Source organism: Marmota monax, unplaced genomic scaffold (genome assembly GCF_021218885.2).
Source record: "Marmota monax isolate L192 unplaced genomic scaffold, Marmota_monax_Labrador192_F-V1.1 WCK01_AAM20220418_F8-fsc00047, whole genome shotgun sequence".
NCBI lineage: Eukaryota > Metazoa > Chordata > Mammalia > Rodentia > Sciuridae > Marmota > Marmota monax.
Genome location: NW_026692072.1, coordinates 11,918,323 through 11,936,630, shown reverse-complemented (window position 1 = coordinate 11,936,630; position 18,308 = coordinate 11,918,323). Strand labels below are relative to the sequence as shown.

General features: G+C 38.6%; 1 protein-coding gene and 2 non-coding genes across 18 annotated transcripts in view; 2 read left to right on the top strand and 1 right to left on the bottom strand.

The window, feature by feature from the left end:
* The window catches only part of Atg13 (autophagy related 13), a 50,269-nt gene that overhangs the window by 19,500 nt on the left and 12,461 nt on the right, over nucleotides 1–18,308 (bottom strand). For all 16 annotated transcript variants that reach the window (XM_046457234.2, XM_046457216.2, XM_046457242.2 and 13 more), the window contains 4 exons: nucleotides 4,228–4,309; nucleotides 3,190–3,270; nucleotides 2,610–2,729; nucleotides 223–269 (listed from right to left, as the gene is read on the bottom strand). In XM_046457234.2, coding sequence (XP_046313190.1) covers nucleotides 223–269; nucleotides 2,610–2,729; nucleotides 3,190–3,270; nucleotides 4,228–4,296 — 317 coding nt within the window. In that variant the 5' untranslated portion in view covers nucleotides 4,297–4,309. The remainder of the gene's footprint in view (nucleotides 1–222; nucleotides 270–2,609; nucleotides 2,730–3,189; nucleotides 3,271–4,227; nucleotides 4,310–18,308) is intronic.
* On the top strand, nucleotides 1,703–1,774 carry Trnav-cac (transfer RNA valine (anticodon CAC)). The gene has a single exon. It is a non-coding gene; the product is annotated as a tRNA-Val (tRNA).
* Trnaa-ugc (transfer RNA alanine (anticodon UGC)) lies at nucleotides 15,312–15,384 on the top strand. The gene has a single exon. It is a non-coding gene; the product is annotated as a tRNA-Ala (tRNA).

Below are 18,308 nucleotides of genomic sequence, written 5' to 3'. Positions count from 1 at the left end.
CTGTGGTGTGTGAGGCTCTCTGAACTGACACTTCCTCTGAAGGTCATCTCTGTGCCTAGGCTGGAAGCCAAGCATGAAGCAAATTGTAGCAAAGACCCATTGGCTCTGCTCAGTGGTCAAAATGGGCCCCGTGCCTCTGAACACAAAGGCCTGCTTTCACATGATGTCATCATCTGCTCTATTCTCAGCTATCAGCCGCGGATCCTGAGACAGAGTACTTACTTTTCATTCATTTCAAGACACCAAATTTCCAGCTCCATAGAATCTCCCTGTGGATGGGACAATTAAAAAACATTTCAGTTTTAAAAAAATTATTTCATTTTTAAATTATAAAGCACAACATAGCCCAATAAAAATACTGGAAGGTAGACAGAAGCAAAAAGGAAAATAAAAACAAATGTCAACCTATTTAACCAGTTGCTTTTCTAAAAAGTTGGATCACATTTATGTATACTATTTTTTTTTTAAATTTAGTCATAGTTGGACATAATAACTTTATTTTTATTTATTTATTTTTTATGAGGTACTGAGGATCAAACCCAGTGCCTCACATGTGCTAGGCAAGCGCTCCACCACTGAGCCATAACCCCAGCCCTATACACACTATTTTATCACTTGTATTTTTTTTTTTTGGGGGGGGGTACTGGGCATTAAACTCAGTACCAGTCCTGAGCTACTATCCCAGCCCCATTTATTTATTTTTTTTATTTTCAGACAGGGTCTTACTAAAATGCTGAGGCTGGTCTCAAATTTGCCATCATCCTGCTCAGCTTCATCCTGCCTCACTCTCCTGGGTTATCAGGAGAGTGCTACTACCCTTAGTTAAGACTTTTGATGTATTTCCAAACCACCCTTCAGAAAAACTAACACACAGCGTGTTGACACACCCCTGTAGTCCCAGCAACTGAGGAGGCTTGGGCAAGAGGATCACAAGTTTGAGGCCAGCCTCAGCAATTTAGCGAAGCCCTAACTAACTTGGTGAGATCTTATCTCAAAATAAAAGTAAAAAGGACTGGGAATGTGACTTGGTGGTTAAGTGCCCCTGGGTTCAATCCTGGTACCAAAAGTAAGGGAAAAAAAAGTTCTTAGGGCTGGGGTAGCAGCCCAGTGTTAGAATATTTGATTATCATACCTAAGGCCCTGTGTTCAGTCCCCAGTACCCCCCCACCACCACAAATCTTGAAAGCTGACTACATGCTGTCCCAGACACTATGCTTGGTCCTGAGGACACAAGTGATTATTTATATTCTGCCTCATTTCATAAAAATCTCAAAAACATAAGGATATATGAATGACATAGCTATTGATCTTAAGAATAAGAGTGGTTAGAACATGAGCAACAGGAACATGTGTTGATTCCTATTATATGTCAAGGGAAACAGTTTAAAACTAAGGATTCAATGAAAAAAATATTATAGCCCTGCAAGACTGTGAAGTGCAGTGTCACTTTGGTGGTGTTTATGAGGGCAGGGTTAAGTAAACTAGCAAAATTCGCTCAGCTGGGAACTAAACTTATCTATGAACAGCTCCAAACTCCATTTGCCTTTTATTATATCATAAAGCTTCATAATCTACTAGTGGAAATACATTAATAAACATGCTAGAATAGCCAGGCAAGATGACGCATGCCTATAATTCTAGCAAGTAGGAAGGCTGAGGCAGGAGGATCGCAACTTGGCAAAACTCTGTCTCAAAAAGAGCTGGGGATGTGGCTCTGTGGTAGAGCACTTGCCTCACGTGCATGAGGCCCTGGGTTCAATCCCCAGCACCACCAAACAAACAAAAGCAAAAAACACTCATGAAAACGATATTTGCCTCAATCCTATAATGGATTAGGGTGAACAAAGACAATTTTTTTTAAATATTTATTTTTTTAGTTGTAGTTGGGCACAATATCTTTATTTTATTTATTTTTATGTAGTGCTGAGATCGAACCCAGGGCCTCACACGTGTTGGGCGAGCGCTCTACTTTGAGTCACAACCCTAGCCCAACAAAGACAATTTTTAAAACTCACAATATAGCAAATTATATTGGAACCAAATATAAACAAAGTACCATAGGAAGTCTAAGGAGAGCAGTTACCTCTCCCCCAAAAGGGAGATTTTCTTTTCTTTTTTAAATTTTTTTTTAATATTCATTCTTTAGTTTTAGGTGGACACAATATCCCTATCTTACAATTATGTGGTGCTGAGGATCAAATCCAATGCCTCGTGCATGCTAGGCAAACTCTCTACCACTGAGCCACAACCCCAGCCCTCAAAAGGGAAATTTTCTAGAGCATGTCAGTTGAAGGATGAGTAGAAATGTCATATGAAGAAGAGGGCAACAAAGAGTCTGCTCCATATTGCTGGAATAATAAGTACAAAAATCACAACCCTTGGACTGAGGGTGTAGTTCCATGGTAGAGCACTTGGCTAACATATGTGAGGCCCTGGGCTCTGTCCCCAGCACTGCAAAACAAACGAGTCTCCAATAAGGCCCCTTAGGAAAATGATGAGAAGTTCAGAGAGGAAAGGTACAGGAATAAGTTGAGAAATGAATTGGAACCAGAGGGTGGGGAGCCTTGAGTGCGGCGTGAAGACCCCATCGCAGCCACTGCCTTACTTACCTCAGAAGTCTTGAGTGAGATCTCCACACACATGGACCGCCCCACGGCGGGCAGCTGCCCTGCCAGTGCCTTCTTGGCCTCATGTGTAACCTCCGGGATGTCTTTGATTGCTAAATTGAACTAGAAGACAAAAGGGACTATATTGTGTGAAGCACTATGGAGGAGCACTGCAGGAATACAAAGCAGCGTGCCGGTCATGCAGATATTGCTTGGGCTGATTATGGGAAACATACATGCACTTCTCCCTTCCCCATAAGGCACAGCTGGCATCAAAGCCCCAGATCTCAGGTTGAAAAGGTTAGTTACCTATTACAAGGATTAGGTAACAGCCATAATTTTTATCTTCTAAGGACTAAGCCTTTCATCTCCGAAAGCAGAAAGTCAAGAACCAAATAAATTCAGGACTAATTTCAATAAGGAATATACCTTCCATGTGAATACATCAAATGGAACTAGATATTTTAATGGTATGGTTTAGTAATACTATAAACAGCATGCCTTATTACTGTACTTGAGAAGTTTACATTCATTCCTTCTGACAAAAACCATAGTATAAATTCCCCCAAAGAAGAAATTTTACCCAATCTGAACCCGTTGGGGAAGAAGATGAACGAGTGCAAATCTTTTCACCAAGTCGTGCCTGGACAATCACTTGAACTGTCTGAAAAGAAAAACAAACAAAAAAGGAAGAGTATTAAACGGACTGGTTCCTTAATCAGGGTTAAAACCCTACCAATGCACAGATAAAGAGATGCCTATTAATCAGCAATTGATAACTATATACTTCAGGAAAAAATAGAATCCTAACAGCAGAAATAAAAATAAACACAAAAACAATATTATAAACATTCCTGAGGAAAGAGTGCCAACCAATAATAGGCATTAGAGCTCGAGGCTTGATCTATGTAACATCTCACATGGCAGAAGAAGTGCTACATGTGGTAGCTATGACGTTCATATTCATAAATAAGTCCAACTGGGGATTTAAATATTCACGGTACCAAACTTATGTCATCATAGTAGATTTAAAACAAGAATTCCACAATTATTCATATCACTTAGCCCATATGGCATACATCTTCCGTATAATTTTACATCCAAAATCGACAGCATGGATTTTTCTGGCATGGCTATTGTTGTAAGGAAGGGGTGATACAGGTGGAAGTGATTTTTTGGATTCAGGAAAAATATAGCATTCAAAATCCATTTCTGATTCTCTATTTATCAAGCAGGGATCAATAAATAAAGTTGGACACTTCTGTATTAGTGAAACTTAGGGAAAGACGTCCCAAATGCTGCCCATTCCAGTTTAGCCTTTGTTCCCATCCCAAGGGAACATATTGTGCCAATAACCTGGCATAACAGTTTGACATTTCTTCAAACAGCTTCGCAAAAAAATTTTTTTGAACAAGTAGCTGTGGAAAATTGGAAGCTACTTTTTGGTTACACCCCCAATACCACCCCCATACTTCACAGTTTGGTTTACAACAGACAGAAGTATCCCTTAAAATGGGCAAGCTGCAAGCTGTTATGCTATATTTCTAAAGAGGATTCTCTAAAGGGAGGAGCATGGAAGTTATTTCTAACAGTTCTCAGCTCTAGAGTATAGACGTATTACCTTGAGGGCAAAAAATTTAATGAACTTGTCCAGGTCCTTTCTGTCCTGGGAATTGAGATCAGTTTCCATTGCCTATAGAAATCTATAAGAGAAGAAAAAGAAAAAAAGAAGTGATGAAAACATGACCAATACCTTTAAAAAGGGATTGTTACATCAACGAACACAGATATAGTAGTCTATTCTCTGTACAACAGTCATGTGGAATTGGGAGGGGAAAATTTCCTTTAACTAAGATCCACAATGGAAAATATTAAGATACTGTCTCTTGAGAAACTAAATTCCACACAAAGAAATATATTGAGGAACATAAAATAATAAGGACATTTTACCTGATTTTGAAACTCTGCACTTAACATAACTTTTCTAAAATGCTTTATTACTCAGTGTATTCATAACTAAGTTGCTTGTTTGATGGCACTGGGGATTAAACCCAGAATCTTGTGTGTACTTTGCAAATGCTCTACTATTGAACTACATCCCTGGTCCTTGGTGTCACAGGGTCTCGCTATGCTGCCCAGGCTGGCCTGGAATTTGTTAATCTCTTACTTCAGCTTCCTGAGTTGCTAGGATTTCAGGTGTGCAGCCACCACCTTGGTTTTAGGACTAAGTTTTAATGAGATAAAAACTTTGCTAAAGCAACACAAAATGAATTAAATTTACTTCACTTTAGAAGGCCATTAAATCAAACTAACTTTTTGGGGTTACAGACCCTTTCTGAGAATATGATGGCCAAAAAAGCCCTTGCTCCAGAAAATGCACATATGGGAATACTTATAGATAATTTAATGGGGATTCCTGGATTTCACGAAGCACATTATAAACAACCCCCTGGTTATAATGGTAATGAGGTAATGATGAGGAAGAAGGCACTTAGGGAACGAAGAACATGAACAAAAGAGGTCAAAGTAACAGAAAGCCAAATGGGTTTTGAAGTACTAAGTGCTCCAATTTTCCAAAGACTGCCAGTGTCTGAGGAAGTGATACAGTTGTTGGCACCACACCAGAGTCCTGAATGTGATGCTGGAGTCTGGTCTACATCTAGAAGGCTAGAGATGAATCCCACTCAAGGCTGTGAGAGGTGTGGTCATCTCCACAGAACAGCACTGTAGAAAGGCAGGCCCTGAGCAATAATTCAGGACTGTCACAGTTAAAATTCTAGTACAAGCAAGCTTTGAAAACAGTAGAGATAGGAGTGATTTTGAAGTAAGTGCTGATAGGATTTAAAGACTGATTGCAAAAAGGGGACATGGGGTGCCAAGGTTTATTTATTTATTTATTTCAATAACTTTACTTTGTTTATTTTTTAAATTTATTTTTAAATATTTATTTTTTTAGTTGTAGTTGCCTTTATTTATGTATTCTTATGTGGTGCTGAGGATCAAGCCTCGTGCCTCACACATGCTGAGGCAACTGAGCCACAACTGCAGCCCAGTGCCAGGGTTTTAAACAAGAATAACTTAAAAGTGAGATAATAAGTTTCATTTAACAACAGAATAGGAAAGCCAGAGGGGAATGGGATTGAAGGGAAGGAGTAAACAAAAGGAGAGAGATGAAACAGAAAATAATGAGTACGAGTTAAAAAGTAGCGTATTAGCCAGGCGCTCTGGCATACACCTGTAATCCCATGGCTCAGGAGGCTGAGGCAGGAGGATCGAGTTCAAAGCCAGCCTCAGCAATTTAGCAAGGCCCTAAGCAACTCAGTGAGACCCTATTTCAAACTAAAGTATATTTTTTTTTTTTTTTTTTAAATATTTATTTATTTATTTATTTTTAGTTTTTCGGCAGACACAACATCTTTGTTTGTATGTGGTGCTGAGGATCGAACCCGGGCCGCACGCATGCCAGGCGAGCGCGCTACCGCTTGAGCCACATCCCCAGCCCTAAAGTATATTTTTTTTAAAAAAAAAAAAGGGCTAGGGATGTGGCTTAGTGGTTAAATGCCCCTCCTGTGGGTTCAATTCCCAGTACAAAAAAAAAAAAAAAAAAAAGAAAGGAAGAAAGAAATGTATTGAGAAACAACTTACAGTAGTGAATTGCACAAATCTTGGATCGAAAACTTAACAAATACCTTTTTTTTTTTTTTTAAAGAGAGAGTGAGAGAGATAGAGGTAGAGAGAGAGAATTTTTTTTTTAATATTTATTTTTTAGTTTTCGGCGGACACAACATCTTTGTTTGTATGTGGTGCTGAGGATCGAACCCGGGCCGCACGAATGCCAGGCGAGCGCGCTACCGCTTGAGCCACATCCCCAGCCCCACAAATACCTTTTTAAAATAGTTTTAGTTGTAAATGGACACATTACCTTTATCTTATTTATTCTTATATGGTGCTGAAAACTGAACCTAGTGCCTCACACGTGCTAGGCAAATGCTCCACCAATGAGCTATAGCCCAGCCCTTAATAAGCATCTTTACATGTTATGCCTGCATAACCACAATCCAGATCAAGTTACAGGTCGATATTCCAGAAGGCTTCCTTGTACCCACCTCCACCCCAGATAATAAAGACAACAAAAGGTAATCATTACTCTGACCTTTACTGTACCATAAGCTAATTCTGTCTGTTTAATTTTGTTTTCCCTTGCAGTGCTGGGGATTGAACTCCAAGCCTTGTGTATAATGAGCAAGCACCTTACTACTGAGCCAAATCAACAAACAATCCTGTTAAATTTCTTATAATTAAATAATATCAAGTGTCTTTTACTCAATATTATGTCCAAAAGACTCATCTGTATTGCTACATATAGCAGTACTTTATTCCTTTTCCTTGCTATATAATACTTTATTTCATAAATACAGCACAAGTGGGGGCTGGGATTGTGGCTCAGTGGTAGAGCGCTTGCCTAGCATGTGTGAGGCACTGGGTTCGATTCTCAGTACCGAATATAAATAAATAAAGGTCCCTGAGTTCAATCCCCACCACCACCAAAAAAAAAATAAATAAATAAATAAATAAAGGTCCATCAATAAATAATAAATAAATAAATACAGCACGAGTTCTAAGATAAATTCTACTGGAGCTGGGAGTCTAGCTCAGTGATAGAGTACATACTCAGCAAGCAAGAGATCCTAGATTCAATCCCCCAAGAAAAAATAAAGTAAACTGGAGCCGGGTGTGGTGGTCCACACCAGTATTCCTAGTGATATGGGAGGACAAGGAATAGATCCATTAAATTGCTGAGGCTAGTTTGGATTTGGAAAGATCACAAATTACAGGTTAGTGCAGCAATTTGGTGAGCCCCTCAGCAACTTAGCCAGACCCTGTCTCAAAATAAAAACCAAAAAGTACTAGGGATGTAGCTCAGTGGTAAAGAGACCCTGAGTTCAATCCCTGGAACCAAAATAAATAAATAGCATTCTACTTTTGATAAACACTTGGATTGTTTCCTATTTTTAATTATTTTATTCTTGTGTGTGTCTAAACATTCATTGCTATCAGAGGTGAAGCCAAGGGTGTTAATGCTGGGCCACCGAGAGTATCTATATTTAGTTTTTTGTTTTGTTTTTCTTGTGGTGCTGATAATCTAAATCCAGGACATTGCAAATGCTAAACAAGAGCTCTACTACTGAGCTCCATTCCCAGCCTCTCTATGTTCAGTTTTAATAGACACTGCCAAACACTTATGCTGCATCTATACAAATTTAAATCATACCAGAAGGGTATGACAGTTCCATTTGCTTCAAATCTACACCACCACTCAGTACTGCTAAATTTTAAACTTTAGCCATTGTAACAAGGCTACAGTATTACCCCACCTAATCTGCATTTCCCTAATTAGCTAGACCCTGTCTCAAAATTATTAGTATTCTTTTACATGCTGATGAGCTGTTTAGACACCATCTTTTTTGAAGGGCTAGTTCAAGCTTGTTGCCCATTTTATATTGGATTTTTCTTAGTGGAGTTTCAAAAATATATTCTAGATATAAGTATTTTGTTGGATACATATCTTCCCCAGATGTGGCTTGCCATTGTTATGGAATCTGATGGTTGGTATGTTTCTGATGGATATACCAATTTACAAAAGCTGGTCTATAAATGTAAAAACTCGGTCCACACCTGCAGCAACCAGACCATTAAACCAGCCTAATAACTTCAGTAGCTAGGCCAGAAAGTCAGCCTACTATCTGCAGTAACCAATCTAGAAATCAGATTATCTCTCACAATACATTAAGGTAGCCTAATAATAACCACTATTACAATTAGCCCCCAAACAGCCAGGACTAGATTAATGCCCTAATTTTTGTCCCATTTCCAATTTAGGACTAACCAGAGAAAGCCAAATGTGCACCCCTAACCAGTGACACAGGATGCCTTACTTCTAGTTGACCCCCTTGCAGCTTCCCCATGCCAAATGCCTTCAGGCAAGGCACACCTAAAGCCTTCCCTCTTTTCTACTATGAACCTTTCCTGTTCCTCTGTCTACCCAAATACAAGTGATGGCAGGTGATTCTCTTGCTCCAAATGGCCTTTGCCTATTCTCATCTGGGAAGTCCTTGTTTATTTCCACAATAAAAATAGCTTTACGGGGGGCTGGGGATATAGCTCAGTTGGTAAAGTGTTTGCTTCACATGCACAAGGCCCTGGATTCAATCCCCAGCACCATAAAAAAAAATTAATAAAAAAAAAAATAAATAAAAATAGCTTTACTGAAGTAAAACTGGATGTAGGCAGGATATAGCAAATGTAAAATTTGTGTCACATATATATGTAACTTTAAAATCACCACAGACACTGGCAGTGTATCCCACATCCCAGTCAGGGCTTCTGCCAGGCCAATGGGCAGGCCAGGTCCCATCTCAGCAGAGTTATAATGGATGCTCCTTGGACATATCCCCCTCATTCAATTATCCAATTCATCTGATATTTTTTATATGGCTAAAAATTAAGTTTCCCTAATGCAGGTGAATCTTCCAAATAATGTCTTTCTACTCAAAATATAAAGATATTTTAGGGCTGGGGTTGTGGCTCAGTGGTAGAACGATCGCTTTGCACGTGCGAGATCTAGGTTCAATCCTCAGTACTACATAAAAATAAATAAGTGAAATGAGGGTATTGTGTCCAACTACAACTAAAAAAAAATATTTTAATAAAAGAAAATGAACTTGGAAACCAATAATACCTGTGAAAAGATGGATATCAGTGTATGAATGGATGAATAAATAAATAAACTCCCGTCAAAAAAAAAATCACCATAAACAAAATAGTGAACAAACTTCCCCCAAAGTTACCTCAGGCCCCTCTGGAGTTCCTCCCTCTGGTCCTGCCTTAATGGACACACTCCCTATCCCTAAGTGTATTTTGCAGAATTTTATATCAATTAAATCATATAGTTTGTACCCTCTGTCTGACATCTTTCACTCAGCATTCTTTTTTTTTTTTTAAAGAGAAAGAGAGAATTTTTTAATATTTATTGTTTAGTTTTCGGCAGACACAACATCGTTATTTGTATGCGGTGCTGAGGATTGAACCCAGCGCTGTGCACATGCCAGGCGAGCGTGCTACCGCTTGAGCCACATCCCCGGCCCTCAGCATTCTTTTTTGAGATTATCCATATTGTGTTGTGTCTCAGCAGTCCATTTCTTTTTTTTTTTTAATATTTATTTATTTTTTTTAGTTTTCGGCAGACACAACGTCTTTGTTTGTATGTGGTGCTGAGGATCGAACCTGGGCCGCACCCATGCCAGGCAAGCGCACTACCGCTTGAGCCACATCCCCAGCCCAGTCCATTTCTTTTTATTGCCCAATAATTTTCTATCTCAGGGAACCTTCTGATGACCAGTTTCATCCTGTCCTCCTGTCCTCTAATGTTGAGCACTTTGTCGTCTGTATTAAAGAAATCTTTGCTGATCTCAAAGTCGTAAAGCCATTTTACTCCTACACTTTCTTCTATAAGTGTTATTATTTTTTGGTCCTAGGGATTGAACCCAGGGGTATTTAGCCACTAAGCCACATCCCCAGTGCATCTTTTATTTTGAGACAATGTCTAAGTTGCTTAGGGCCTTGCTAAGATGCTGAGGCTGGCTTTAAATATGCAATCCTCCTGCCTCAGCCAGGAACCATTTTGAGATGGGATTCTTATTATCTATTATCAGACAAGGTTACTAGATCAGTGATTTTTTTTTTTTTTTTTTTTTGGCACTAGGGGATTTAACCCAAGGGCATGTAATCACTGAGCCACATCCCCAGCCCTTTTAATTTTCATTTGTAGATAGGGTCTCTCTAAGTCACTGAGGGCATTGGGGTTGTGGCACAGTGGCAGAGTGCTGGCCTAGCATGTGTGAGGCACTGGATTGGATTCTCAGCACCACATAAAAATAAATAAAGGCCTACCAAATAGCTGGGATTATAAGGGTGTGCCACAGCACTCAGCCATTCATATCTGATTAAATTATCAACAGTCACCTTTTATAAAATGGCTTAATTAGGTAAAAAAATATATTCATACAATCTATACATCACAATGCTGCCCCAAATATTGCTGTCCCTTCAAACTTCATTTACATCTATTTTCCGTAGACTCTTTATTTATAGATTTCTTGTCTGAAAACATTTTTTAAAAAGTTTTTTTTTTTTTAGTTGTAGACAGACACAATATCTTTATTTTATTTATTTTTATGTGGTGTTGAGGATCAAACCCAGAACCTCATAGGTGCTAGGCGAGCACTCTACCACTGAGCCACAACCCCAGCCCTGAGAACATCATTTAAAAATATATTTTTAGTTGTAGATGAACACAATAGCTTTATTTTATTTTATTTTATTTTATGTGGTGCTGAAGATCGAACCCAGTGCCTCACAAGTGCCAGGCAAGTGCCTCTACCACTGAGCTTCAACCCCAGCCCACTAACATCTTTTAATTAAACTTTTCTTTAAGACTTAAGGCAGAAACAAATAAAATTATTGCCTTAAGTAGCAATTTCAATTTAGCAACATTCTCTGCATGTCACTTTCACAAATAGAACTTCAGAACAAATGACACAACCCCAGCCCCACAGAGTGTTAAAGAACAGGCATAGACTTGTAGCAGACAAAATGTTTGAAAGTTTATCTGAAAAAATTAATTCTCCCATTTTTGTCTCATGATTCTACATAGTAATCAGCAACATCCAAAGGCCAGAAAGAAGATTCTATGACAATGCTTCAGTGCAAATGACAATGACAAACAGAGAGAAGAACATATAACTGGGTAGGGATATAGGTTTTCCAGATTTCAGCTTTGTATTGAAATGCTATTTTTTTTTCAGTGCTACAAACTGAACTCAGGGCCTTGCACATGGTAGGCAAGTGCTCTACCACGCTAAACCATGAACTTTTATTTTTAACTGAAAAAATTAATTTGAACATTTTTACATGTAAGTAGGAAAAAAATAATCTCACTGGGCACATCCCACTACTCAGAAAGTTGAGGCAGAAAGATCTCAAGTTCAAGGCCAACCTTGGCTACTTAGCAAGACTGTGTCTCTAAATAAAATAGAAAAAAGGCTGGGGATATAGGTCTGTAGTAGGGCACCTCTGGGCTCAATCCTCAAAACTATAAAAAAAAAAAATTATCTCAACTATCTTTTAGACCTTCAATTAAAAGTATATAAATATTTCAGGGCTGGGATTGTAGCTCAGTGGTAGAGCACTGGCCTCACATTGAGGCACTGGGTTCGATCCTCAGCAACACATAAATAAATAAAATAAAGGTATTACGTCCATCTACAAGTAAAAATTTTAAAAATTTAAATAAAATTCTTCTCTTTAAAAAAAAGTATATAAATATTTATGCTCCATTAGTCCTCCCCATATTCAAGAAGTTTTGCATAGTTTTAGGTACCTGTGTTCAGTCACTGTCTGAAAATATTCAACAGAAAAATTTAAGGGCTAGTATATAGCTTAGTTGTAGAGCACCTGCCTAGCCTGCAGAAGGCCCTGGGATCCATCTTTAGCACTGTAAAAGAAGGAAGAAAGGAAGGAGAAAATCCATAAGATTTTTGGTTTTGGTTTTTGCAGTACTAGGGATAAAACCATGCTAAATGTGTAGCTTTGTTGAATTAGATACATCTCAGCCAATAATCCAGAAGTTTTAATTTGCACTCCTTACTGAAACATTCCTGTTTCACCTGCCCATTAGTCACTTAGCATCCTCCTAGGTTATCAGATTGACTGTCATAGTATGACAGTGCTTGTATTCAAGTAACCCTTATTTTACTTAATAACGACCCCAAAGAGAAAAAATAATGATGTTGGTGATTTTGCAATGCAAAAGAGAAGCCATAAAGTTCTTTCATCTTAAGTTAAAATGTGAAAGTTCTCAGCTTAAGAAGAACAAAGTATAGGGTTCGCTATTATTTTGACTTCAAACCGGGTGTGTATTCACTGGGATATTAGAATATATCCCCCTTGGGTAAGGGGGAAATACTGTATATATAAAGCTCAAAGACAGAGAACAGATGAGGAAATAGCAGATGAAAGGTGTGAACAAAATATTGGCAAACAAAAAGCAAACAGCCTGTTTAACCATGAAATTATCAATGTTTATGTTTTATTTTTGCTTCGTAAAATATCACTAAAATGGCAAGGAGGCAAGTACAAAGGACAAACCCACATGGACAAAAAGAACAGGCACAGAGATAAAAGCATCATGGAAAATATAAAGATGGCTAACTGACTACAAAGAGAAGTGACATTCAAACCAGCCATGAGGGAAACACTCAACCAAGTAAGCTCACCAAACCCCAGAACCCAAGAAACCTGGTAGAGGATGGGGCCGACAACAGTATTGTCTGAAAGTCCATAGAAGCAGTTACACTGCCACCCCCAGCTCCACACCATCCTTAATGGTACTCTGGCCAGAAATGTCCTTTCTCCGTGCTGTTAGAAGACTGGATGTTAACTTTTGGAGACATTAAGTCAGAAGGATGACACTGGTCTTTGGATATCAAACTCTCTACATATAACCTCCAGGACACCATTATCCCAGGACTCCTTCTTCATTTGGCTTAAAAACAGGGAGTCTTTCTTCAAGTGACTGGTAACCCTTGGTTGCTCCATTCACACCTGAGCATGGGGCACCAACATACTAAGTCCAGGATGTTTGGATGAGGCTGGTAGACTGGTGGGCTTCACAATGGGGTCATCAGAAATAAGTTACCAGGGCTGGGATTGTGGCTCAGTGGTAGAGCACTTGTCTAGCACAAATGCGGCATACGGTTCGATCCTCAGCACCACATAAAAATAAATAAATAAAATAAAGATATTGTGTCCATCTATGACTAAAAAAAAAACTTATAAAAAGAAAACGAAACCAGTGCTGCTCTTCCCCCACCCCCAAATAAGATAAACCCAGTGTCAGCATATATCATCTAGGACTACTGAAAGTCTCCAGATGTCTCTGCTCTACTGCTGGGCATGAGGAGGAGTCTACCTATCAGTTTTCTGGAAGCAGCATGTAGCAGAAATCAGTAAGCTGATTTTCACTTTATCTATCTCTATGTGTCTTTTGCTAACTGGTCTACTCAACCCCAAACACAAACTTTGTACTATTCCTAGTACATGTCTTGTTTCTTGGTAATGGGAATTGAATCCAAGGGCATTTTTAATTTTTTTTTTTTTTTTTCTGAGAGAGGGTCTTGCTAAGTTGCTGAGGACCTCACTAAATCGTTAAGGCTCACCCCCAATTTGAGATGGTCCTACTTCAGCCTCTGAAAACATTGGGATTACAGCTGTGTGCCATGGTGCCCCACAAGGCACATTCTTACTTTGATATTGGAACTGTAGATTCGTAGTACCTTCACTTCTTTAATCCTCACAGGAGTCTGTGGTACAAACTATTTCACTTCCTGTTCTCTCTTAGGCACTCAGATTGTGGCTTCTTCTGCACCACCAAATAATTTACAACCCCTTTTCTAACTTTCTGACTTCCAAAATTGAAGAGAAATATCTCCTTTTCCATGGGTCCCATCCTTTGTCCTTGCATATCTATATCCCTTTTATTCCATTAATGTAATTTTTGTAGAGTTTCAGAAGAAAAGGTAGATGGATATACATACTCAATTTAAGTGTCATTGATCTGGGCTAGGGATGTACCTCATTGGTAGAGCACTTGCTAACCTTGTGCAAGGAAGGCCCTGTGTTCAGTCCCCAGGAATGCTCATGCATGCACACACATTCACATGTGTGCGCACACATACACACAAAACACACAACCAACATCAAATACCACTAGTCAGGTGTGGTGACACATTTCTGTAATCCCAGCAACTCAGGAGGCTAAGGCAGGAGGATGACAAGTTCAAAACCATCCTCATCAATTTAGTGAGGCCCTATGCAACTTAGTGAGACCCTATCTCAAAATAAAAACTAATAAAAAGCAGGGGATAGGAATAGGAAAGATAATAGAATTAATCGGACATTACTTTCCTAGGTTCATATATGAATACATGACTAGTGTGAACTCCACATCGTGTACCAATGAAAGAATGGGAAGTTATACTCCATGTATGTATGATGTCAAAATACATTCTACTGTCAGGAATAACTGAGAAAAAAATAGTGATAATAATATAAAGGGCTGGGGATGTGGCTTAGTGCTTAAGTGCCCCTGGGTTCAATCCCCAGTACCTCTAAAAACAAAAAACAAAACCCAAATAATACTGATCTATAGGAGCTTATATTTTAACATGGGAGAAAGAGACAACAAAAAGAATAATTAAAACACATGTTTGAAAAAATAAGTGCTGTAGAGAAAGATTAAGCAGGGAAGGTATTAGGGAAGACCTTGCATCGAGGTAACCTCTGAGCAAGGAGAATATCTGAAGAAAGGAAAGACAGAAAGCCTCAGGGATGAGAAAAAGCTTGGTGTGCTGGAGGACAAGGATGAGCATGCAGCTCAGAATGTAAAATGCTAAGACCACTTCTGAAAAAGTCTGTCGGTTTCTTATAAAATTAGAAAATAATGGGCTGGGTATGTGGTTTAAGTGGTAGTGCGCTCGCCTGGCATGTGTGCGGCCCGGGTTCAATCCTCAGCACCACATACAAACAAAGATCTTGTGTCTGCCAAAAACTGAAAAAATAAATATTAAAAATTCTCTCTCGGGGGCTGGGGATATAGCTCAGTTGGTAGAGTGCTTGCCTTGCATGCACAAGGCCCTGGGTTCAATCCCCAGCACCACCAAAAAAAAAAAAAAAAAATTCTCTCTCTCTCTCTCCCTCTCTCTTTAACAAAAAAAAAAAAAAAAAGAAAATACTATTTACCAAATAACCAAACAGTTCTATCCCTAGGTAGTCATACAAGATGAATGAAAAAGATGTCCTCATAAAAATTTGTACACACATTTTATAACAGCTTTATTCACAGTAACTCCAAATGGAAAACAACTCAAACATCTAATAAGGGGAAAATATATTAATGAATTATAGGACTGGGAGTACAGCTCAGTTGTAGAGCATATGCATAGCGTGCATGAGGCCCTGGATTAAATCACCAGTATCAAAAAAACAACCAACATGCACACATACATACATATATATATGGTATAATTACATAATGCAATTCAGCAACCCACTGAATACAGACAAAAACTCTTCCTGAAAAATACAACGGAGGGGCTGGGGATGTGGCTCAAGTGGTAGGTAGCACGCTCACCTGGCATGCGTGGGGCGCTGGGTTTGATCCTCAGCATCACACTAAAAATAATAATAATAATAATAAAGATGTTGTGTCCACCAAAAACTAAAAAAAAAAATAAATTAAATTTTTAAAAATTCTCTCTCTCCTCTCTTAAAAAAAATACAACGGAATCTCACGTAATAAGTGAAAGAAGGCACAAAAAACACAGGAGACTTGCAGCTATAGGATACTCTAGAAAAGGAAAATATCATCTTTAGTGATAGAAAGCAGACTGGTGCGACAGGGGAGGTGGGGATGGAAGAAAAGGGAAGGGGAAGAAGGTACAGAGGATAGGAATTTCCGCATTTTCAGTGTAGTGGTAATTATAAGAGCTAAGTGTTGCCAAAATTGATCAAGTGGTAAATTTAAAATGTATGTATATATCTTATGTCCATCATACCTCAATAAAGTTGATTTTATAAAAGGACACCCCTGCTGGGTCTCATGGCACATGCTTGTAATCCTATAACAGGGGAGGCTAAGGCAGGATGATCCCAAGCTCCAGGCCAGCTTTAGTGACTTAGTGAAACCCTGTCTCAAAAATAAAAGGTGTTGGACATGTTGCTCAGGGGTAGAGCATGCCTGGGTTCAGTCATTACTACAGGGAAAGAAAATAAACGATTGCTTCAGCTGCTGTATAGAGAACTGCCAGAAGGGCAAAACTAGAAGCAAAGATATCAACTAAGGTGACAATTATAATGTAATAGCAATGTTTTTAAAATACAGATTTAAAATAGTAATAGCCAAATGCAGCTAATCTTAGGGTTTTTGAAAAGCAAAATTATATGTGAGACTTTATTTTTATGTGATGCTGAGGTCTGAACCCAGTGCCTCATGCATGCTAGGGGAGCACTCTACTGCTGAGCCACAACTCCAGTCCTCATTGACTTATTTGAAGGATGAATGTTATAAATCCCATTCAGTTGTTTTGAGTAATAATTGCACATTAACTTTCACATTTGCATAATGACTACTTCTAGTCAAGAAACTTTTTAAGTGCAGAAACTTTAAAAGCAATAATCTCAAAACTATTTCAAAAGCCAGGTGTGGTGGCACAGGCCTATAATCCAACTAGGCTAAGGCTGAAGGATAGAAACTTTAAGGTCAACCTAGGCAATTTACCAAGTCCCTGTATCAAAATAAAAATGGCCACCAAAAAAAAAAACAAAAAACCAAATAACCCAATCAATAAATGGGCCAAGGAACAGAACATACATTTCTCAGGAGAGGATATACAATCAATCAACAAATATATAAAAAATGTTCAACATCTCTAGCAATTAGAGAAATGCAAATCAAAACTACTCTAAGATTTCATCTCATTCCAGTCAGGACGGCAGCTATCAAGAATACAAACAACAATAAGTGTTGGAGAGGATGTAAGGAAAAAGGCACACTCATACATTGCTGGTGGGACTGCAAATTGGTGCAGCCAATCTGGAAAGCAGTATGGAGGTTCCTTGGAAAACTTGGAATGGAACCACCATTTGACCCAGGTATCCCACTCCTTGGTTTATACCCAAAGGACTTAAAAACAGCATATTACAGGGACACAGCCACATCAATGTTTATAGCAGCGCAATTCACAACAGCTAAATTGCAGAACCAACCCAGCGGCCCTTCAGTAGATGAATGGATAGGGAAACTTTGGTATATATACACAATGGAATATTACTCAGCATTAAAAGAGAATAAAATCATGGCATCTGCAGGTAAATGGATGGAGTTGGAGAATATAATGCTAAGTGAGGTAAGCCTATCCCAAAAAAACCAAAGGCTGAATGTTTTCTTTGATATGAGGATGCTGACTCATAATGGGGGCGGGACACTTTAGATAGAACTAAGTGGGGGAGGAGAAAGGAGGAGGCAGAGGAGTAGGAAAGACAGTAGAATGGGTTAGACGACTTTACAATTAGTGTTGGCGAGGATGTGGGGAAAAGGTACACTCATACATTGCTGGTGGGACTGCAAATTGGTGCAACCAATATGGAAAGCAGTATGGAGATTCCTTGGAAATCTGGGAATGGAACCACCATTTGACCCAAAGTCTATACCCAAAGGACTTACAAACAGCAAACTACAGGGACACAGTCACATCAATGTTTATAGCTAGACATCATTACCCTAAATACATGTATGAAGACACAAATGATGTGAAAATACTTTGTGTGCAACCAGTGACTTGAAAAATTATACTCTATATGTAATATGAAATGAATTGCATTCTGCCATCATATATAACAAATTAGAATAAATAAATAATTTAATTTAAAAAACACACAAAAAAAGAAATTACCTTTGAGCTAAGTGTATAAAGTGTATATGAAATATAAGTGAATTTTATGTTAGGACGTGAGTCCCACTCCCAAGATATCTCCTTATAAATTTGGAAATATTCAAAAATTTTTAAAAAATGAAATCCAAAAAAT